This window comes from Xenopus tropicalis, chromosome 2, assembly GCF_000004195.4.
Source record: "Xenopus tropicalis strain Nigerian chromosome 2, UCB_Xtro_10.0, whole genome shotgun sequence".
In the NCBI taxonomy this organism is placed as follows: Eukaryota; Metazoa; Chordata; class Amphibia; order Anura; family Pipidae; genus Xenopus; species Xenopus tropicalis.
In genome coordinates this window covers 30,561,489-30,586,038 of record NC_030678.2, presented here as the reverse complement: position 1 = coordinate 30,586,038, position 24,550 = coordinate 30,561,489, and the positions used below count along the sequence as shown (strand labels likewise).

Sequence of the window (24,550 nt, the reverse complement as noted above, 5' to 3'; positions counted from 1 at the left end):
GAGAAACAGGTTATGTCATTTATCTGGATGGCTAAGAAACCAAGAGTGAACAAATCAGTACTGTACAGAAATCGGTTGGAAGGTGGCTTAGGTCTTCCAAACTTGAAAAAATATTATGTGGCTGCACAATTGGCACAAATCCCCACCATCCATGTCCAGTCTGCCCCGCCTCTCTGGGTTGACTTAGAAAACTACCTGGTGAAACCACATACAGCTGAAGCTCTCTTTTGGTCCCCGGCTCCATCTAGATCAACATCTATGAGCCTTTGTTTAAAGCACACACTATCCCTGTGGGATCGCTACGCCCCTGTATATGCCTGGGTCTCCTCTTACACCCCAGCTGCCCCTATCATAGGCAACCCCCAGTTTCTCCCGGGGCTCCAAGCCAAAGCATTTGCTTGGTGGACGGCGAATAAATTCACAAGAATAGAACATCTAATCTCAGTCAGACGCCCATACCCTATGTCATACCTAATCGAAAACTACGAGCTGCCGAGATCAGAGCACTATAGAGCATTGCAGTTGCTCCATTGGGCACAGGAATGCTGGGGGCCGAGTAACACAGACCAGACTCCGCCGACATTCTTTGAGAGATGGTGTCTGAAAAGCGCTATCATACCCAGAGCTATATCTCTCTTATACCTCACAATGATATCGCCCAAAAATCTTACAGCAATCTCATATATTGCACAATGGGGTAACGACTTAGGCGTAACCCTCACGGAAGAGCAATGGCCCCAGCTATGGGAAAATCTAAAATGTAGCTCAGCAAATACAATCCTATCGGAAGCTGGGTATAAGGTATTATTTCGATGGTACCTAACTCCAGTCAGGTTAGCACGGATATATCACAATGGGAACGATCGATGTTTCAGGGGATGCTCGGCCCCGGGGAACATGGGACATATATGGTGGCACTGTCCCAAAGCAGTTAGATACTGGGCAAGAGTCTATAACCTGATCTTTTCAGTGCTGCATCTAAACTTACGCAAAAACCCCTACGAAGCTTTAATGGGAATGCCCTCAGCCACTGTCCCAAAAGTCAAACAAAAACTCTTGAACTGTATGTTCCTTGCAGCCAGACAAACAATAGCGAAGTCCTGGAAGGCCCCATCTATAAACTTTACACTGTTTAAAAACAAAGTAGATTGGATTTTCATCAATGAAAAGCTATCGAGCATCGCTAACGATAAATTTAACTCATTTCAACTAGTTTGGAAACCCTGGATAACCAGGGATATGAGTAGATACAGCAACAATAATTAAACCAGTGACCAAGTCACATGGGATACTATATCTCCACTACCCAGTTACTAAGTTACTATGTTATTATGTTTTTCCATGCTATTTTGTTTTTATTCCGCTTCCCTTTTTCCTTTTTCTTTTTCTTTCACAATCACTAATATATGGTCATAAAGATATGGCTATGCATAACCTAGACTAACTTTACAGGTATATAGCATATTTTAAGAAACTTGACTGCAGCTTCCAAAGCATAATAAAAGCAACATTGCAATTTAAACATTAAATAAACCCAATAGGATTGTTCTGCCCCAATAAGGGGTAATTACATCTTAATTAGGATCAAGTACAGGTACTGTTTTATTATTACAGAGAAAAGGGAATCATTTAACCATTAAATAAACCCAATAGGGCTGTTCTGCCCCCAATAAGGGGTAATTATATCTTAGTTGGGATCAAGTACAGGTACTGTTTTATTATTACAGAGAAAAGGGAATCATTTAACCATTAAATAAACCCAATAGGCTTGTTTTGCCCCCAATAAGGGGTAATTATATCTTAGTTGGGATCAAGTACAGGTACTGTTTTATTATTACAGAGAAAATGAATATAACTTTTTGAAATGTGAATTATTTGATTGAAATGGCAGATGGCCTTCCCGTAATTCTGAGCTTTTGGGATAACGTATCCCGTGTAAAGCCCACATTCAAATCATGCATTTTGTAAGCAATGTAAGATTTCTAGGAAAACAAAAATTCTATGAGAGGCAAAAGGCCAAGTGACTGTGCTGAACACGTTCTGGGCTGGGACAGCAAGTCCCTACTGCACGTTTCCTCTGGGATCCTCAGGTGAGGGTGTAACTGGGATGCATTCTTCCCATAATTATCACTAGAGTCATTCTCCTGGGGATGAGTAATGAAATCCTCTTGTGCTGCGCACGTGGGCAATCATTGTGCTTAGGTAGGCATAGACTGTCATGTGCGGTTATAAATCACCCAAACAAAAATAGACATAAAACCCTTTCATTCACTGTTAACATCATATTTAGTGTGCACTCACAGCCGCGCTATTGGGCATGATTCACACAGTCATTTACTTGCTGTTTGTATTGTATTTGCAGGTGGTTCTGTTGGGAATATTCTAATGCTTTGATTGGCATTAGGTTGCTCGAACCTTGTCCATATCCCACAGAAGTCAATAAACATCACTTTACCTAAAGCTTATGCTTTGTAAATGGTGTTGACATGAGTCGTAATGGAGTACCCAGGGCCCACCACCAGCCTCTGCTGCTCCCCGCTCCGCCCCAGCCATTCCCACTCCGCTGCACTACATACTTCCCTGTGGCAGGGCCCAACAGGCAGAGACACTGAAGTCATACAGCCACTGGTTTCCTGCATTCAGGAATTCACAAAATCTTTCATATTTACTTCATATTTTACTCGGATTGCATCGGATTGTAATTGGGGCTGTATATTAAGACTTTATTTTGTAATTTTCCAACTAGACATACTTTAATACCCAGCATAATACTTTCCCAGGCTGGATCCTTCCTAAACAAGCACTGCCCTTTATGGCCTTACTGATGGTTCTTTTCTAACTCCCTTTTAGGTACCTCCAAACAATCTCTTTTTACATAAGATTGCTCAGGGATCTAGCTATCTCTGTGTGGACTCTCGGATCCTCTGTTAACTCCCAAAGGCCACTAGCCTAGAATTGCCCTGCACCCATCTATTAATCCCCCACATGTTAAAAAAAAAAGTTCCTCCTGGCAGGTACATTTTCTTTTTAGCAAACAGGAGCACTGGCCAGGGGTCTCAGGTAAGATGTTATAATCACTTTGACACCCCCAGTGATTATACCTTTCTCCTTAAATTCCTATGGTCCACAGAAGAATATCCCACAGCTCAACCTCTGTTGGGGGGTTAGCTTAACGTTAAAGCATATGAAATTTACAAAGTGGATTGCAGGGTGCAATGTGCAAATAATGTGGGGAGATACAACATTTTTTTGCACTTTGCATTCTCCCTTCCTTCCTAGATGAATTGCTGCAGGTCACTACTTTCTATTTGAGAGCACAGAATCTCTGGCTGCCCCCATGAATACAGAGTTGCAGTATATTAGAAGTGCTGTATTCATGAGGGGTGAGTGTCCCCTATTTGTCCGCTATGCATGTCATTTAGATGTGCAAGCTAGTGAGTGGTGGCCTGAACTTACCACCTGCCCTATAACTTGCCAGATTTTTTATCTGCTGTGAGCTCCAGAGCACAGTCAGACCCCAGGCAGAAGGACTGTCTGCTCAGGGTCATAGTAAATAACTACTGAAGTTACAACACACCCCTGCACAGTGAAGGAATGGAATGTCTAGCCACAGGTGCATTGTATATTCTGGGCAGGTGTGAAAATCAAATATAGGGGCACACCGAGGCTGTGGACTTCTGGGTATAATTAAGCACAAGTATGGGATCTATTAACTGGAATAATTGGCACCATTCATTAAGGCTACTAAATATTGAAACATGAAATAAACCCAACAGGATTGTTTTGCCACCAATGTGGATTTATACACCATAGTTACAATCAAGTGCAAGCTACTGTTTTTTTAATAGCACTCTATGGAAAATAGCATTCCTATATGAGCGTTCTGGATAATGGGAGTCCGGATAATAGACTCATACCTTTACATAACTGATTGTTATTTATTAACCAGCAGTCAACTGTAATGAGCCTGCACATGGTTAACAGCTTCCTAAACTGGCACCTTCTTGGGAACTACAAGGAGAGCACCTTCTTCATTGTTTGCCAAAAGCCTTTTCTTACAGCATTTTGCATGTATTACATCATTAGGAAGTAGGGAATTCCACTAGATTATTTCTAAATGTGCCTTTCAGTAATAAGCAAGTGATGCTACAAACAAATGGTTCCCTCCCATATTTAGCGCAGAGAAACCTGCAAGGCCAGTTTTGGTTAAATATATCATATGGTTGTGCAACACAAAGTACATGCAGTTATGTAACTGAAATGATTTACAGCATAACAATCTGATTATGTATTAGAGCAGTGATCCCCAACCCCAGCATGTTGCTCACCACCCCCTTTGATGTTGCTCCCAGTGGTCTCAAAGTAGGTGCCATTTTTACTTTTCTAGCTTGGAGGCAAGTTTTGGAAGCACAGAAACGTTACATACTGACAATAGTAAGTACATGCAATATAATACATTACGTAATGGAAGTTGGTCTTTTGACCCATGAAAACCAATCAGATACTTGCTTTCAAACAGGTAACTTTTGTTTTTTGGTGAAAGTTTGTCAACTTTAGTAAATAAACCCCTCTAGGGGAGATACAACAGAAAGACTACTTGTGCCAAAGAGATCCAGGGATGAACTGTATGTAGTGGATGTTCCACCCAGTGCTGAGTGTTCTGGTACAAAAGTGACATTTATTATCCGGTGTTATAAGAGGTTCTTATACCACCAGAATGTAACTTCCTACTTACTGAAGTCCACAGAATTCATAGGCTTTAGTTGTACAAAACATAAAAAACAACTACAAATTCTGCGCCTTAATCATGTTCAGGGGAAATGCTGCCACATGTTATACTCTGCTCTATTTTTTCCCTTTATGCTTATATGTTAAAATAATATTGGTTTCTGCCCTTCTCTTCATACCAGGATAGAACATTCTAGTTTGGTGATGAATCCTTATGGAATTACAAGGTGAGGGAGGAGCTACCTTTAATTAGAACAGCATCACACTAATTACAGATCAGTGCATATTCATTCATAATAGTGATGCCCTATGATCATTTTATTTTTACTTCAAAGAAGGCTACAACCCTCTGAAGACAGGGGACACAGTAAGTACAAACTTTCAAATTCTCTTGTTGCTTTTCTTAATACATTTTATTTAGGTGTAGATAAACTTATTTTCAAGCTGTATCTGTACCTTATATAAAAGCCTATCTTCAATCTAATTAGAAAGTAAGCACACAGAAAGAAACACAATATTTTTTTATTAAGAGGGGGGCATTTAATGTTATAAAATGGCGTTGTTATGTGTTGAAATAGATATACTATACAGTATATATATCAGATGCTGTTATTAACACCCTCCTGAAAGGAAAATGAAAGGAAATGATTGTCACAGAAAGGAATAAAAAAAGAAGAACATTGAGCTTCACAATAACTGCCTTATTTTACCTTTAAAGAAATAAACCTTTAAAGCAATTACTGTCATTTTGATGGGCTGGTCATTGTATAAGAAAACCTTCTGGAGGGCCCAGGACTAAACAGGCCCCAGTCAGGGTGTTTTCCCATCGAGCCATTCCTATTTCCACCATCGGACACTTAGTATGGTTTACATTTAACGGATGTGGAATCACAATCAGGTTCTATGTCGACTCTGGGAGAGCAGTATATTGGACAGATTATCATTGGAATAATGTCATGGTTGGATGTTGAAATCCTTTTATTATGGAGTCGAACTGCTTAAGAGAGAGAATTCTTTAATGGAACCCGTGCCACCTTTTTAAAAAGTATATCCTTTGTGTATCAAGGTTTGTAGCTGGACAGCGAGATCATTTGTGTTTTGATTTAAAGAAAGAAAGCGTTATTGTGATGGGACTGCACTATACCAGACTGGCACAGACTCCACTTTTACGCATCATGGTTTTTTCTTCTACTTTTTAAGTTTTATTGGATACAAAGGAAAAGGCAATGAATAAAAAGGACGTTTCAAGATATTCAGTTCAAAGAATTCATTCAATGACTTATTTTTGAAAATGACGGGTGTTAAAGACTGAATCATGTGGACTTGCATGTGACCAGGGCTAGTTCCTAATTGCTTGGTTAGGAACGTCATCAATAATTATCATCAAGCCAAAGTTAACCGCTCATTGTAAGCACCAGGAAGAAGTGGATTTGCATGCTGTGCCAATGTGTACAACCATTTTTTTTCAGTTGCAAAAAGATAATGAAGTGTGATTTCTTGTCTCATCATATAATTCTCTTTTAAGGTTGTGACAATATTCTCAATATTCCGGGAAACAATATGCCCACACTGTGGCTACAGTAATCTGTCAGTGAGCTGAACAAAATCCTTAATCAAAGAACAGACAGCATGTTAACCACAGAACAACCCTCTGAGCCATGTGCTTGAGGGACACACACAGTTTGAGGCCAGAGCACACAATAAATTGTGTTGCACACAGAGAATTTTGTTGGTACTTTGTCCATATTCAGCCATGTCCTATGCAAGTAAAATATCTTTTGGGCACATGGGCACATAAGAACACTGGTCCCCACTCCATTTTAATGCTTTCAAATCAGAGATTAAAATACTGGGGCCTTAGTTACTAAGGCTGGGCATAGAGTCCTACAATGGGACTGGTACCAATGGAATACCTACAAAGCAGTCATACTCTGCAAGAATTCATGTTTCAACCGTGCAGGCAGGTCGTGGGCACACTTTAGCTGCAGGTGGGTAGTTGTAGGCAGCCATTTGTGAGGTGGAAAAGAAAATTTGATCCTGCTGAAAGTGGCCCTCCATGTGACATCACTCCTGGTTTATGTGACGTCACTTCCGGGTTACAGGATATGTACATTGGGGGTGGGCAGGTGTACCAGAATAGGGACAAGAATGTGCATAAGTGGCTGCAGGTCAGGTTGGGGGTAATTGGGTACAGGTTGGGCACACATATGCAAGAACTGACTTGAGCAGGTCTATAGATGGACACACTGTGCTCGACAAAAAATCTGGTGCAAACTGCTGCCACCAGTAAAACTCCATAAAGAAAACATTTTTTCCCTTCTAGTCCACAATTAAAGGGCAAAAATGACACCAGAGGTGTGGGCTAATATTTAGTCACATGCATGCGCGTAACGATTGTGAGCTTAGTGACACAACATCCACACTGGGAACTTGCTGGTATACCGGTATAGGGGGCTTAGCGCTTGGGGAGGGTGGTTCAAAAAAATATTGTGGCCGTGGAGTGTGGGCTCTATTAGCGTGAAACATTTTTTTGATGATAGGTGCCCTCTAAGGATAATTCAGCCATTCATTTTCTATAACATGATGTACAAAGCACACAGCAGCAGCTATTGGATTCCTGTGAGGCATGTTAACCAACAACCCCCATGGATTGACAAGCATGCCGTACTGTGTGTATTAGGTTTCTCTACCCAGTTTTCATTTCAAATTCTGAATCATAAAAGACTTCTTTCTCGCTTTGCAAAGTGAATATTTTAAACATTTCCAATATATGAGTCACTTGGGTTCAGGTATTTCAGAGCTGTGGTTTATCCAACTTTCAAAAGAAAACAGTTTGATGTTCTAAGCCTAACATTAAATATCGATATGTGCTGTATAAAAATGCAGTTCTGTAATTCCTATAAAATTTCTATAAAATCTTTTTATGTAAAGATGGTTACAATTCTTTCAAACCTTGAGAAAAATGTTACATTTCCTTTAGACATGACACAGTACTTGTCAGCAAGGCCAAATTCTTACTATGTTTCTCTTCTAGTTTGTACAGTTGCTAAAACTGCTTAGAATTTAGGCCTTCTAAGAAAACTATTGTGACATTAACTATTGTCTCTTTTCTTATGAATTGGCAGAAAATGATAAATAAACACCCGGGTGAAATGTCACCCCTTATTTCAAGGGAGCGATTGGCGCCAGGGACTCCTCCCAGATCTCCAAGGCATACAGAAAATGGCCTCAAGAGAAAGTACGTATACCCCATAGACCCAGAGGTGCTCCTGCCATAAGGCAAGTTGAGAAGTTGAGAAACTTGCCTTAGGCATCAGTGCCCCACAGGTTAACAAGTTTTTACATTTTTAAATAACTTTAAAGATCATTGTTTGGAGCACTAGAAATGTGGCTTAGTTTGTAATGCTTTTGCATTCATCTGCAGAGTGAAAATCTCTCTTAGGGCTCTGGCAACCGGGGAGATTAGTCGCCCGCGACAAATCTCCCTGTTCGCGGGTGACTAATCTCCCCGAGTTGCCATCAGTTGGCATCCCACCGGCGAACATGTAAGTCACCGGTGGGATGGCACACGCGGCGGCACGATTTAGGCAAATCGCCGAAAATGCCTCGCGAGTCAACTTCGGCGATTTGCCGAAGTCGCCTGCGCAGCGTGTACCATGCCACCGGCGACTTACATGTTCGCCGGTGGGATGGTAGTTCGGGGAGATTAGTCGCCCGTGACAAGGGAGATTTGTCGCGGCCGACTAATCTCCCCGTGTGCCAGAGCGCTTAAGCAAACTGTGTATTAGCTGTACAACCAACATCTACAGATGTTCCATTTACTGGGAATTTTTGGGAATCTCTGCAGAGGTAAAGGAAATTTGTGACAGGCAGACAATAATATATAAAATAAACCTCTGTGTTTCACATAATTGCTGCTCCAGTTACTCAGCTCTTTACTGAAGTATTTATTGACTTGTGTTTATTCGGCACCGGTGTTGATATCCTGGGTTTGGTTATATATGGGTTATCTATATGGTGTTTTCCTGGGTAAGGGTGGCTGTGATGTTCCCAGTGTTTATGAGGATAAATAGAATCTACTGTGGGGTTAAATTATGCCCCAGTATGTCCTGCCCAATCAACAAGATGACCGATATCCAAGGTTTTTACCAATATCGGTCACCACTATACACACACCGCTTATCATACAAAATTTTTATTTTGTATGATAATATCAATGCATGTATGGCCACCTTAAGAGCGAAGACACACATAGCGATTAGTTACCACAACTTTTTAAAAAGTCCAGGCAACTAATCGATGCAGCAAAAAACCAAGTGCAATTAGCCACAGCAACGTATACAGTATCCTATGGTGGGAAAGTGGCTACAATCAGTCACCGCAGTCGACCTTTCTTTTGAATAATCGCCCGATGTGTCTTCGTCCTAAGGCTTTCATCACCACCTAGAGATAACCATTACAGTTCCAGGAGCACTGGGGTATGGACAGACAGGTAGCCTTTCACTCCTACAGGGTGCCTAGTAGATTACTATTCAGAGCAGTTGGCAACTAAATATTTGCTTAGATTACAGAGCCAACGCCAAGGAAGTGTTGAGTTATGAATTGACAAAGTGCAGGAGAGATACGCATGGGTGGGTAAAAGGGGTGGCATTCTGGCTAGAGGTGGCAAGAAGGACAGAAGCACTGCTGAATATGCCATTGTGGCTCTTACATATTATCAGTGCCAGTATCTGGGCTAAAATATGAACAAATACATTCCAGTAAGTTGAACATATCATTTGCCTGTAAGAAGAATGTAAAGTATTCTTGATAATAACAAGTGATTTCATGATGATACCTCTACTGGCTCACAGCACAGTGATGCAGCAGCTACAACTGCTCCCTTCCTTACTGCAAACGCAGTGGCAGGGCACTATTTCTAGTTTGTATGTCCTCTGCTAGTCATTAACATTACAGTCTTTTTAGACAGTAAGGCTCCACAATCTGAGGAGGACATTCCAGTCTAGAGTCCAATTCACAGAGTAATTGTTTGGATAAATGGTCACACAAGCTGATACCACAGAGATTTGTTCTTTCACCCAAAGTCTGATCAATGAGATGCAACATGGAGATTCATGTTGCACTGATCTGGTTGTATGTTCAATCACATACATGCCTCTATACATCACCATATATAAAAGTGTCATTCAGGGGGTTAATGCTCTGCAACCCAAGCAGAATGCCCTCCCTTTGTAAAGTCATTGACACAATGAACAGTGGGCCACTGACTACTCAAGCCCTAGGTTAGTGGAGCCCCTCCAGATGTTGCCAAGTCCAAGATCAGGAACTCAACAGCACCCTTAGGAGCATTTGGCTTTTTCAATGGCACCTGTAGAGTCTTCACAGGTCCATATCTTTTTTGTGTACCCCAAGTGCCAGCATAACTTTGTAAGATGATAAACTGTATACATTGTTATACTAATATTTTGTATAACTAAGTTCTACTTTTAGACTTTGAGCTTATTTGGGCAGGCCCTCTTTACTTTTAGCACCGGTTATTGGTTGTTTTCTTATGTCATTTTGTACAGCACTGCAGAATATGTTGGTGCTTTATTATAATACTACTTCTGTTGACTTGAAATGCCTCTCTTACAGTGATACCACAGATTTCAGTCGATCAAATCCACTTTGGCTTTCAACTCAAATGGATACAAACAACTACAGGTGTGTAGTACATACAGACTTAAGTAGCGTCATTGCAATCTTCCGTAGTCATTTAAGTTAATAAAATGGAAAATACCCATGACATTTTTCCTAATAGTAATGAGTAGATGTGGCTGTAGATATAGATAACGGAGAGGGAAAACACATGAGCAAGTACAAGTTGCACCACCACCCTCCATGTAAGGGGCATCACATTGATTGTGGTCTTCCATTGGCAACCACAAGCGCACCCCTTGCAGGCTCACCATTTAATAGGAAAAAAAGTGCTGTAACTAGTGGTACGATCTGCTAAAGATGCCCTGTGCCTAATGCCTGAATAGGGCAGGTGCTATGTAAAGGGTTACTTTATGTTCTGTACCTTGTGAATCTACCCCATTAGCAAAAACAAAACTGGAGGCTGCATTTGCACAAAATGTGTAACACAAATCACATTTTTAATAGGCTAAACCTACTACAATAAACAAGTGAAGTGCTCATGTCTCTACCCTCTATTCCTACTCACACAATGGTGTTTACTCCATTTCACTTCCCTTCACATACCCTGCCGGTTGTTTCCTACTCATACAGTAGGAATTAAGGATATGTAAATGACTGTTCCATTACAACAATATTAAATAGATACAACAATTAACCAATTCATGCCAAGCTATCCACCCCCTCCCCCCACGTACCTGCTTGGCAAATGCAGTAGCTACACAACAATATTCCTAATTTTATTCCTTGATCCTAATTTATTTGAGGTAATGAAATTTACTTTTTTTTAAATGTGTATATTTTTATGTGACAGTAATGAAAAAAAAAATGAAGATACTGATACACCGCAAACAACACAGACTGCGTTCTCACCATGTTATGGCTGGTAAGGCCTTTACATTGATTGCTCATAAGGATGTCAATTTCCAAGTTAGAGATTAGGCACTTGTCAATTTATAAATTAGAGATTAGGACTTGAACCAAATTTCCCTTCTTGTTTTTAACCATTACCAACCCCCCAGCTTCTTCCCAGACTTCATTAATTAGTCTCCTAGAATCTATCCCCTTCCCTTGTACCTCTTTGGCAAGTGCAGAGCAGTTCTGGTGGTCCACCCGGTTGGGCTGTGTCATATCTGATGCACTGGTAAAAGTTGTGTGTTTTCTTCATAAACACTACTGCAGTTATATAAATACCCTGCTGTGTAGCCATGGGGGCAGCCATTTAATTTGAAAAAAGGAAAAAAGGCACAGGTTACTAAGCAGATAACAGATAAGTAGCAGATTCCCATTGTATTGTACACAGTTATCTGTTATCTTCTTATGTAACCTGTGCCTTTTCTCCTTCTTTCAATTTAAATGGCTGACCCCATGGCTACACAGCGGCTATTTCTATTAACTACAGTAGTCTTTCTGAAGCAAACACGCAACTTTTACCAGTGCAGGGCAACAGTACATTATATTTTAATTATTTTAAAACATTTTTATTTTTAGTGTTACTGTTCCTTTAAGCCTCAGTATGATCCCTAAACCTAAAGAAGAGGGCAGGGCTTGAGGTCCGGCCATTGATGCAACTTCAACTCATGTTGTTATGGCCCTGCTGTAGCCATCAATCAAATTTCACCCTGTTTCTAATATCAGAGGAGAAATAGAGGGTTGGTATAAGAATCCCAACCCTCCCTGCAAAACAAAGGCCTATTTTTTCCCATTAGTCAAAAGAAAGCCATTGACTCTCAAACAAAAAGGCCTCTTTATGGGCACTGTTCCAGGTACCACAATTATAAAATATATGAATTAAAACTTCCCCTTGTATCTCTTTGGTATAACTGAAAAGATGATTATATAATCCATTTCTCTGCCACAGTTGGGGCTGATGTTCCCGTGAAGTCTTTGCTATCAGTGAATTCATTCTTTTCTTTTAAAGGCAAGGTCGAAAACCGGCATTAACAAGGAATACAAGAAAACCAACAAAAAAACTTCTGTTTAAAGCTGTATCTGAAGGGGACACTGAGATGTTAACTGATCTCCTTTCAGAAGCAAAGTCCAGTTCAAGGGTGTATTCAGTGACGCAGGCCAAAGGTAATACTTCTTCGAGTGATGGCACTGTTACTATGTTGGGTATACAGAATGAATCTTCCAGAAATGCATATTTTTTAGTTATGAGATATTATTCTACATATTTGCTCTTTACCATTCTTTAACTTGGGGTACAAAGTCTTTTATTTATGGCTGACCATAGCTTAAATAGTGTTGTATGCAATGTAGTAAAGTGGGTGCCCCTCTAATATGTGCAAAGCAATGTTTCCTTTATCCCCCACCTGCTGGAAATTCTATCCATACTTAGCTACATTACCTTACCTACATTACCTTACCTACATTACCTTACCTTTCTGTACATATTTAGAAGCTGATATTTAAAAAAAACAGTAAAAAACTCAGTCAGCAGGGTAGGGAACTTCAACAGACTCTAACTATTAGGTGGAGGTGCTGAGACCCAGAATATTTTTGTCACATTAGTTAAAACAAAACTTTCTCTAAACTGACATTTCATATGCAAGTGCAAAGCTTACTTTGTGGCAATAGGCTCATTTTAAAATGATATATGCATTTCAATTCTTTCCCTGGTACAAAGTGCTTAAAGACTATGTATTAGCAAATATATTAGTTGGATGTGCTGCAACGTATTGCAGAGCTTCCATCACTTAACTGCTTCTATGTGCAGAGATATTAGTGTTTCTCCAGTGACATATTTTACTATACTGCTGAACTGTGCATTTATTATTTTTGATAAGGTTTTTGTTCTTGGCCATCACAGATAACCTTTTGGTTACTTATAGAATTTATTTAAATGCCCCTCAGGAAGAAATATAATCCTAGTACTGTCAAGTCAGTCAGTCATTTAATATCCCCTCTGGCAGAAGTGTAAGAACACTATGGGGCACAAGAATGCTCCACCTTAGTGGTTATGCATGGAGCACTTCTTGTGCTTGTTGCGCAGTGTTGGTAGGTGCAGGTGAAACCTGTTCTTATCACCTGCCTTACTTCCAAATCTTCTGCCTTAACTTGCACATTAGGGGTGGGAGTGGGGGATGCCCACAGGCCTGGACTGGGATTCAAAAGAGACCCTGGCACAGAGGCCCAAACAGCCCCCCAAGGGCTGACTACATAGTGACTGTCTATGGCATCTAACAGCAGCCAGTCTGGGCCTGGACGCCAACATACCTACCCCACCCATTATGCTAGATCCTGACCATGGTCAATAATACACAGCTTTCATATCAATGTTTCAGAATTCTTTATGCATAAATTAACCTCAAAGGACACTGGAAAAACCTGCCTGATGAAGGCCTTATTAAATATTAATGAGAAGACACCAGAGGTCGTGCGCAGTCTCCTTACATTTGCTGAAGAAAATGACATTTTGGAGACATTTATTAATGCAGAGTACACAGAAGAGAATTATAAGGGTAAGTAACACTCTAACTAATTTGCCTACAAACAATAATATGTGTGCTTTGACTAAAGCTTGTATCTCTCCCTTCCCATATTGCAACATATTTCAGATTACAAGAATATTAGCAACCAGTTTTGAAATAAGTGAAAAAAATTCTATTTGTAGTACAGACTCAGGGTTTCCAACGGGGAGGGGGCTGGGGGCACAACTGTCCTGGGCCCAGTGGGTTTTTAGGATCTTAGGGGGGCCGGACCATGCTGCACTTATTTGTATTAGCCGGGCCCCCCTGCTGTCAGGTGAAGGGCAGGAGCTTGGGTGCCTGCATGTTCTTTTCCCTACACACAGGCCTGGATTTGTGGTGAGGCCATAAAGGCCAGGGCCTAGGGCGGCACAAATTTAAGGGCTGCACTGAAATTTTGCTCACATACGGAGCAATGGGGACCAGTCGCGCAGGAAACTTCAGTGCATTCTCTCCCCACTGCTCTGTATGCGTGCAGGGGAGGGCTGGCGGCGGGTGACCTCGGGGCGCCCTGTTGACAAATACGGCTCTGTCTACACAACTTTCCCTATGTGTGGTCACTGATGTTAAGCCCCGGTAAAGTGGCAAAAGACAATGCAGAGAAGCTTGGTGGGGGCAGACTCCACTGACCCCCAATGAACTGACTGTTAACCACACACAAAGGGTGTGGCCAAAATTTTTGGTACTGCATCCTTGTGTTCATGGGGGGGCCCCATATAAATTACTTGTATGGGGCCCTAAAATTTCTGGTGGTGGCTCTGTACACATTGCTAACTAGCTGGTGACTAGGACCCAGCACCTCCTCATCTACTGAATAATTACCCAGAGACAGAACATACAGTATCAATGTAGGTTCTTAAAGGGGGATATTAACCAAAAAGTACAACAATCACTTTAAATAAGGTGTAAGCATGCACCAGGTTTAAGCCCAGTGCCAGACTGGGGTGTCAGGGGCCCACTGGGGCTACAGCTTTGGGGCCCCTCCCCCCATGGCGCATACTGAGGGGAAAGCCAACACACATCCTTCTTGGCAGGTGTGCCGGTACACGCTGTTCCAGGTGGGGGAGTGCCAATGCATGTATTTTCTGGCAGGGGCAGCAGGCTGGGTTGGCAGGGGTCATTGGGCACAACAGGTTTTTTTCCCAGTGTCCCGCCCACCCAGTCCGACCCTGTTTATGCCCCAGGAATTATTTAACTGCCTGGTGTCACGTAATGGCAGAAGGAACTCCCTGAAAGCTTCATTTTATGCAGAGTAACAATTTGCATGGTTTCTTTTAGGCCAAACTGCATTAAATATTGCTATTGAAAGAAGACAAGTTGAGCTTGTCAAGTACCTGATTGAAAAAGGTGCAAAGATCGATGTACGGGCTCAGGGGCGATTCTTTAATCCAAAGAATAAATATGAAGGATTTTATTTCGGTAAGTGCACTGTGCAATATTTTTACTTCTCCATTGTTTTCCATTATATTCCATAAGTAGGCTCCTAGTGTGCAATAGTACACTTTCACTTGTTTCCTTTTATAGGTGAAACACCATTGGCACTGGCTGCATGCACAAATCAACCTGAGATAGTGCAGCTTATAATGGATAAAAGCCCAACCATTGGCACCATCCAGGACTCTCTAGGAAACACAGTACTTCATGCTTTGGTCAATGTGGCAGACAATTCTGAAGCACAAAATGACTTCATTATCGGAATGTATGACACAATCCTCAGAAACTGTAAAAACAAATCGCTAGAACAGATTCCTAATAACGAAGGTCTGACATCAATGCAGCTAGCGGCAAAGCTGGGGAAAACAGAGGTAAGCTTGCAAAATGCATATTGCACTTTAGAAACCTGTAAAAATCATTTTTCAAAATATATAAAAATATTTTATGTCTACTATATCCAAACATTCGTAAATGTAAAGAATTTGGAATGCTTGGGACCTGGAGTTCTTTTTTGGATAAAGGTTTGATCTCCATACATTAAGGCTACTGAAAACATGTAAACATTCAATAAACCCAGCAGGACTGTGTGCCACCAAGACCGATTCATTCAGCTTAGTTACCATCAAATACTGTATAAAGTTTTATTATTGTAGAAAAAATACATATAATCATTTGCCCAAAAGGATCTTTATGGGAGATTCAGAGGTTTCTGCATGTCATGTTGCCCAAAAGTGAAAGTTCACCCACTAAGAACTGTGTTTAATAAACCAAACGTTTGCATGTGTACATATCTTATTTTAACCAGTATACTTTGATATTTTTAGATCCTTCACTATATACTAAGTCGGGAAATCAAAGAGAAAGAAAACATGGTTCTCTCTCGTAAATTCACAGACTGGGCTTATGGACCCGTCTCTTCTTCTCTGTATGACTTAACAAGCATAGATACCTGCTGGCCGAACTCTGTACTAGAAATTGTGGTTTATAACACAGATATTGATGTAAGTTTTTGAAGTGTTTTTATTCATCGTATACTTTTCTCTCTATACCATGATTATTATAATTATTATTCCAGCAAGGTTACTAGATACAGAACCCTGTAAATAGTGATGCAGGTCTAGACTGGAGCCGAGGTTTAAAACCAGTTTTCGAAAGAGACAAGTTCCAAGCTTTATCTTTGCTTTATTATTCAGCCCGAGGATTTATTCACTCCATGTTTGCATTTTTGTTTTGAGACATGTTGACATAAATGAATGGTGTTTGTAATAATAAATGTGGGTATTGTAATAATAATCACCAAGTTTTAAGAAGGTCTAAAACCCCATGGCATCCAATCAGATATCGGTGACCAGTGAATGCTACCAAGACCTGGTACCTTTTGTTACAATAGACCAGGGATTCCCAACCTTTTTTTACTCATATTAAAAGTGTCTTTGTGCTTCCAAAAGCCAGAAATGTAAAAATGGGCACCTACTTTGAGGCCACTGGGAGCAACATCCATAGGGGGTGGTGAGCAACATGTAGCTCATGAGCCACTGGTTGGGGATCACTGCATTAGACCCTTAGAATTTTGTAAACCATAAATAATATCAATCACAGGGTATGCTTTTAATAACAGAACTAAGATCTTTGATGCTTGTGCTTAGAATTGAACTTAAAGAATTATATGATCTTAAGTAATAAAAGGTATAAAGTTTGTACCACACTGCACAGGGCCCCCACAAAAAATCTTCAGAGGGGCCCAGCGTGACCAGTCCGTCCTCCCACACCCCCCCTTCTGGCCCACTCACTACTTGCTTTGCACCACTTCACTACCTTTGGTGAAATTCAAGGCAGGCAAGAGGCTGGGGAGAGGGGGCTATGATGCTGTATATGTTGTTGCCACTGTATCTAGTCACCTATAGAAGCCAAGCAACAGGTAAACTAACTGTACCTTTTTTAAAGACAAACATCTAGGTGGAATTACAAGTTACTTTACAATTGTTCTTTTTATTGAATTCTGGGTTGTCTTTCATCACAATAGCATAATAAAATGAGAAATACATTTTGCTTTAATATCCTTGTAGCATCTACCATGTTTCCAATGTGTAGAGCAAGACAAAACAAAACAAATAGTATAAAAACTGCAGCCATTGTGAAAATACAAAAAAATGGCATTCAATTGCAATGGGCTCAAAATCTTTAAAAAATATTCCATTGGCGTCAACTAAAATGTGATTTTCCCTTGGCATAGTTAATACCTTCTAAGTATAGTTCATCTGGCCATTACCCCTGCTTTGTAACCCATAGCAATCAGCAGTTGGATCTTGTTCAGTCATTGTAGTTGGTGTAATAAAATCAAGCATATAAATGGTTCCTACTTTCTTGTTTATTATGCATATTAAGTTACTAAGCACAACATGAATCATTATTTACAGAACCGTCACGAGCTACTAACTTTGGAACCACTGCACACACTTCTGCAAATGAAATGGAAAAAGTTTGCAAGATACATGTTCTTTTTGTCTTTCCTGTTATCCTTCACCTACAATATTGCTCTGACCCTTGTGTCTTATTATAGGCCACGTGGAGAGCAGGTACGTTTTTGATTAAAAGGAAAACCATAGGTGAAATATATTCATATGGAAAATAATACTTTGTAATATATACATAAATACAGTATATATATATATATATATATATACACATGGCCATACATGTTAAGATGCATTTTATCTCTATTTGTCCACTCAAGTGGTGGGCTGCATTTGCTCATCTGAGTGCTTGGCCAGCTCAAAAGGGCAGCCAACATGATGTAAACAGTACATTAGAATTTCCCAGTTTAACTATAACTATAACTAGATACTGCTAGGTAAAAGCCACTATTTAGGCCCCATTAACAGTCTGATTTATAATTACTCAAGAAAGGCCAGAATGGCAGTTGAGATATAGCAGCACCTTTCAATTTAAAAGAGTTTGGCAATGATAATTAAGTTTATTTAATTTTGTAAATTCTATTTTTATGGTCATGGTTTCCTATATCTTTTATTTTTTTCAATCATCTTTACACTTTCATTTTAGGATGTATATCCACTGAACCTGTCATATGAAAATGGATGGTTACAATTAGTCGGACAAATGTTTATAATCGTTTGTGCCACATACTTGATGGTCAAAGAGGTGAGTTTATTCAGTAATTTGTGTTTTCATATAACAAGCAGTTGTGATGTCTATTAATGTCTACAGACCGTACAGTTGCATGTGATCAGTCTGACACCATAGAAGAAAATACAAATGCAACCAGTTTTAATCTATAATACGTAGATATAATATACCTAATTAGTATAACAATATAGTATAGAGGGCATACAGTTGTATATAGATATGTAAAGGAAAACTTTGGAATAACAATAGTAAATATTCTAATATACAGGTTATGGGATCTGCTATCCGGAATAACCCATTATGCAGAAAGCTCCAAGTTACAGGAAGGGCATCTCCCATAGACTCCATTTTAATCAAATAATTCACAGTTTTAAACATAATTTCCTTTTTCTCTGTAATAATAAAACAGTACCTTGTACTTATTCCCAACTAAGATATAATTAATTCTTACTAGAGCCAAACAGTCCTTTTGGGTATAATTCATTTTTAAAATGATTTTTTAGTAGACTTATGGCATGGTGATACAAGTTACAAAAAGACCCCTTGTCTGAAAACCCCCAGATCCCAAGCATTCTGGATAACTGATCCCATACCTGTGATTGTCTTTAACTAAAGTTAACAGAACAAGTGCAGTTGTGGTACATGCATTTATGTAAATTAATATATTGAGAGATGATATCGGGCCTGTGTGTGCCATAACATAGATATTGTTTTTCTCTGACAATTCTCAGCATTTTTAGGCAAGAAAATAGGCAAATATGCTCCAAAAAATCTGCAAGGAGTGCATAAAATATAGCTATTCTGGCTAAAAGCTAAGAAGAGATAAAGTTTATTGAGGAAATATTACCCCATTTCTGTGTTGGTATTGTCTCTGTTATACATGGAAATAGCATGCATCTTGCATATTGTGATGCACATGAGTTTGATTTGGTTCTTTTTCTGAAAGAGGAATTAACTCAAACCCAATGTATGGAAATGCATATTTATTTAATGTTATGGTTCAGTAAAATGATTCAGTGAAATTACTGAATAAAACCAAAGTTGTTCTTTTTTATCACTTGTATTTGACTATTTGTACCATAAACAAATTCCAACGTTCCAACTTTTTTCTAGGCTGTTGTCATGTTTTTGGTCAAGCAGTCCGATCTAAAGTCTGTTCTGTCGGATGCCTGGTTCCATATCCTTTTGTAAGTTTCACTGGAAAAGATATAATTAAAATATAATATAAGACGTTATCAGTTGACCAATAGGTCCTTACCTGATTATTTAGAAGTTCCCCATATTACTAGATGGCAGTTTGCCCATGAGTCCTTTAATCTGATGATTATATACAGGTATGGGACCTGTTATCCAGAATGCTTGGGACCTGGGGTTTTAGGGATAAGAGATTTCCTTAATTTGGATCTCCATACCTTAAGTCTACTAAAAAAATTATTTAAACATTAAGGATTAATTATATCTTAGTTGGGATCAAGTACAAAGTACTGTTTTATTATTATAGAGAAAAACTAAATTATAGGTTATGGGACATGGCCTTCCTTTAATTCGGAGCTTTCTGGATAACAGGTCTCCGTATAACGGATCCCATACCTGTATGCACATACTGATACATTTATCATCTTAATAGATTTCCCAACATAAGTGTTGCTTGAATGACCCTTTACCATTATTTGCAAGTATTCTACTTACCTAACCTCTTTTCTTCTTTTTTCCTTTGCAGTTTTATACAAGCAGTCCTGGTTATAGTGTCAGTTTTCTGTTATTTATTTGGGGTGGATTTTTATCTTGTATTCCTTGTCTTGGCTATGGCACTTGGATGGATGAATTTACTTTATTATACAAGAGGATTTCAGTCTTTGGGGATATACAGTGTTATGATCCAGAAGGCAAGTACCATTACCAGATCAGATTATGTTTTTGTTCTTTTATAACATCAAGATACAACCAACAACTCTTAACGATGATGTTTAATTATAAACCATCACTAATGTTATATAATCTCTAATTGTACCTAAAAGTTAGTGGCATAGTACAAACACTTCATACCATTAATGCAACTTGCATTTCAGTTTTTCAGATGTGCATTAAAGGTAACTTCTGTTCCAATACACAAATGTAGATTTAATAATACTTTAGGCATAACATGTAGCGTGAAAGTAATTGTTGACCCTATATTCTAGAGCTGGGACAAACAGGGACTGACATACAGTATTTGAAACTTTTCTTTTAGGTCATCTTAAACGATGTGCTGAAATTCTTGTTTGTATACATTCTATTTCTGCTTGGATTCGGAGTTGGTAAGTAAAATTTTTTTCATTTTCCACAGTAAGCCATAAATATTTTTAATGATTGTGGTCTAATGAGAGGTTATAAGAACTAGTATAGGGGTTGATAGCAGGCTATAAAACTAATAGAGGGGTTGATAGCAGGGGGCTGGGATTATGGTATTGTGCCCCTGCCCAGATAGATAGATGATGTTAGATAGATGACAGATAGATATGTAATGATGGATGATGAAAGATATAGAATCTGTTTATCTTTTGTATTGCATAAAAATGAGAGCAGTGCTTTTTGTATTTTAAAGAGTTAACTAGAACACAATCTAAAGTAATGTCTATGATTTTCCCCTTTAAACAGCGCTTGCATCATTACTTGAAAATTGCGAAGATGGGGAAGAGTGTCAAAGTTTAAGCACAGCCATATTGGAACTGTTTGAACTCACCATAGGATTAAGAGGCCTGGAAATGGATAAGGATCCAAAATATCCTGTTCTGTTCCTTTTTCTCCTCATAACATTTGTGATACTTACATTTGTGCTTCTTTTAAACATGCTGATTGCCCTAATGGGTGAGACTGTGGAAAAGATATCACAGGAAAGCGAGCACATCTGGCGGCTTCAGGTCTGTACCATATCATTCTGTTTATAGCCTTATTTTGTGTTGTTTGTATAGGCTACTTAATACTGTTGTGAGAACCCCACATACACCAATTCCTGCCCCATCTGCCTATATTATGTATACCTTTGTAGCTAGCTTTCTGAAACTGTAGGGCAGATATACTTACACTTTAGATGGGGAACAACATTCCATTAAAAAGTCCCCAGTTTTTCCTTAGGCTCTGACAACCCTAATAATCAAATCTGTGGGTTTGGGAAAGCACTACAAAACTGCACCTTTAGGTTTACAGTAGTTGGTTGTAAGCATTTCGGGATAAGATTTTTTTGCTTTTTTAAGGCAGTAAACAAACAAGGTGTTTCTTTTTTTCCCATTAACAGAGGGCCCGGACAATTTTAGAATTTGAAAAAAGCTTACCAGCATGGCTGCAAGCCAGATTTCAGCTTGGAGAATCATGCACGGTCTCTAAGGGTGACAACAACAGGATCTGCTTGAGGTATCCTTATAGTTATAATACACAGCTTACACAAAGTATAGTTATTCATCTGTAAACGTCTTTAAGCACAATCTAATCATAGTTTCCTGGTTTACCAAACAGAATTAATGAAGTAAAATGGACTGAATGGAACAACCATGTTACCTGCATAAAAGAAGAGCCTGGGTTAACATTTTTTCCTGGTATGTAAGCTCATTTTAGAACGCATGAATGTTATTTTGTATATAAACATTGTTGTAGAGGTCAGTTTATGAATATGATGTTTACACATAATCAGTGTAAGTTCTCCAGTTTTGATTCAGGTGGCATTTACCCAAAGCTTTTCCAACCTAGGTCATGCCATGACTATGTTAGACCATATAAAATGACAGAAGTCAAAAGACAGAATGAGAACTACCTTCTAGCACCTACACATAACTTGTGGATGCTATTTTACCAAGTTAAAATATACCCCAGTTTACTTAACATGAATTATACTGATTAAAAATACCCGGCTTGTTGTAATCAATCCACATTTCATGAATTCATCACTATTTAATTAAAATAAAACTAAACAGATTTATTCTGAAATCCAAGTACTACATAGTGATAATTCATTAACATTTTATGAACTTATATACATTGATTAACTACACAGATCCATTAATTTATTGACCAAAAGCACATAGAAGTGATTAAGGTAGAAAAGGAAATTTATAGAATTTTCCCAAATTCCCTAGGAATAACTACCAAGAGGGAGATGGTGTAATAAGGGTAAAGACACATGGGGTGACTATGATGGCAACTAACCGTAGTGAATTAGCCGCCATAGGCTAATGTGCAAGCTGATACGACTAATCACTCCGTGTGTCTTTACCCTAAAGGTAGCTGTGGTCATTAATGTTACTTCACTAATGATTTTATGTACCACTGCTATCTACAGTGTCGAATTAGATCTCACCATAGTACAATTCCACTACTCTCTAGTAGGGCACCTAACCCCCCCCCCACCCCCCACAGTAATTTAGCCTTTCCTTCTCCTTTAATATAGACAGACAAATCTGCCCCCTAGAGTTTCCTAGAATTCTAATATTGTAAATTTGATTTCTCTTTCCTTCTCTCTTGTTCTCTCTCTGTGTCTCTTTCTCTCCAGATACCAAAGATACAAACACAGCAAGTGAAGATGAGCTTGATAGTTTTGAGAAATTTGCAGGAATTTCAATCAGTGTTGGAGACCTTGAGGATCAAGCAATGGAGACAACTGTTTAACCACCTTATAAATTTATATACTGTGAATGCTGATGACTGATGCCTGTTGCTTTATGTTATGATTCAACAATCTAAGATATAATTTTTCTACATTACCAAACACTTACTGTGAATGTTATTTTTAACCAGGTATATAGCAAAGTATGCTGCTAAACTGCATATGGTAACAAAGCAGACATAAATTTGATATGCATACCAATTTGGGTTAGGAAATATTATAGGCCTAACATCAACAGAACTACATAAACCCTGACAGACCTGGTGAAAAGGTCTCTAATAAAAGCTACTGCTATGGGACTTGGCAATATAAGCCATAACATTATAATAATGCCCCTGTGTAAGCGCACATTAAATCCTTGTGTTTATAAGGTCTTATTTATTTTATAATTGATTGTTTTTCATTTTTTCTTGCCTGTATTTATAAATGTTTTCAAAGTGATGCTATACTTTAGTTACGATAAATGAAGGATTACTCTCAGAAAGATATTTACTATATCTGTGTATAGTTAAACATTTCAAAAAGAAAAAAAAATATTCTGAATCTCAACCGCCCCTTTCAAAGGTGGAGATTTCAATTATATTAAACAGATATAAATTGTTAGAAATTGTGCCACACAGCCATAATTAAATAGTATAAAGTAAAAAAAAATCAAAACGATCAAAAACCCTGTTTTATCTTGATATTAAATCAAATTTATAGACATGCTTAAAAGACAGGTCATTCTGTAGACAAATCTAAACTGAATGGTTCACACTCAGAACAGAAATAAAGTACACTGTATACCTTTATGGATTTAATTATCATGTTTATTGAATGTATTTTTTTTAAAATATTTTTTAAATGACTATAATGCATAGATTTTTATACAAGATTATTACACATAGCTAATAAATAGGGTAAGGAATTATGTCGAGCTGTTCATTGTTATTTTCCCAACACTTTGATGTTCCTCCTATAACAGTATACTGTACACAAAGGGGCACATTTACAAAAGCACAAACGCACGAGTGTTCATGCGATTTTTTCGGGCTTCCGCACGACTTTTTCATACGGCGCACAACTTTTTCGGACGTTTGCACGAAAAAATCGGAAAGGTTTTACCGCTGTTTACAATTGTTCGGTACGAAAATTTCGTGACTTTCGGATCGCCAATACGATATTATCGTGACTAATACGATTTTTTCATAAGCATTTTCGTGATATTTGCGATCTTACGAAATTTTCGTTTCCAATGCAATTTTTTCCCATTCGTGATTCGGATTCGTGGATTAGTAAATGTGCCCCAAAGTATTCTGCATATAAGTGATCAATTCTCAGTAGTTCAGATCCATTGCACTAATTTACCGGTATGTAAATCATAGAAGAATGGGTATAAAGCTGAGAGCTTATTTTAGTTGCTGCTTTCTGCATTTTGACTAAATAATGGCTAGAAAGGAACGGTTTATTTACCATCAGGATT

The 24,550-nt window shown here is 38.8% G+C and overlaps 1 protein-coding gene across 2 annotated transcripts; it reads left to right on the top strand.

The window, feature by feature from the left end:
* The first annotated feature begins 4,910 nt into the window (after positions 1-4,910).
* On the top strand, positions 4,911-24,310 carry trpv3 (transient receptor potential cation channel, subfamily V, member 3). Of its 2 annotated transcripts, NM_001256289.1 has the most exons (18): positions 4,911-5,095; positions 7,854-7,966; positions 10,363-10,431; positions 11,219-11,290; positions 12,326-12,480; positions 13,692-13,868; positions 15,153-15,293; positions 15,399-15,679; positions 16,133-16,309; positions 17,726-17,884; positions 18,369-18,467; positions 19,566-19,639; positions 20,173-20,338; positions 20,683-20,749; positions 21,090-21,352; positions 21,727-21,842; positions 21,945-22,024; positions 22,975-23,399. In NM_001256289.1, the coding sequence occupies exons 2-18, from the start codon at positions 7,857-7,859 to the stop codon at positions 23,088-23,090; spliced, it is 2,322 nt and encodes a 773-aa protein (NP_001243218.1). In that variant the 5' UTR covers positions 4,911-5,095; positions 7,854-7,856; the 3' UTR covers positions 23,091-23,399. The 2 variants fall into 2 exon arrangements, with proteins under 2 accessions (NP_001243218.1, XP_031751640.1); XM_031895780.1 differs by lacking the exon at positions 4,911-5,095 and having other exon boundaries at positions 7,726-7,966; positions 22,975-24,310.
* The last annotated feature ends 240 nt before the right edge of the window (positions 24,311-24,550 follow it).

What these genes read in the sequence shown, in the direction of transcription:
- trpv3 (XM_031895780.1), top strand. Translation starts at nt 7,842, where the DNA reads ATGAATTGGCAGAAAATGATAAATAAACACCCGGGTGAAATGTCACCC. An exon ending in TCTGCTTGGATTCGGAGTTG is followed by an intron (nt 20,750 to 21,089) that starts GTAAGTAAAATT and finishes CCCTTTAAACAG; the next exon opens with CGCTTGCATCATTACTTGAA. An exon ending in TGGGTTAACATTTTTTCCTG is followed by an intron (nt 22,025 to 22,974) that starts GTATGTAAGCTC and finishes CTTTCTCTCCAG; the next exon opens with ATACCAAAGATACAAACACA.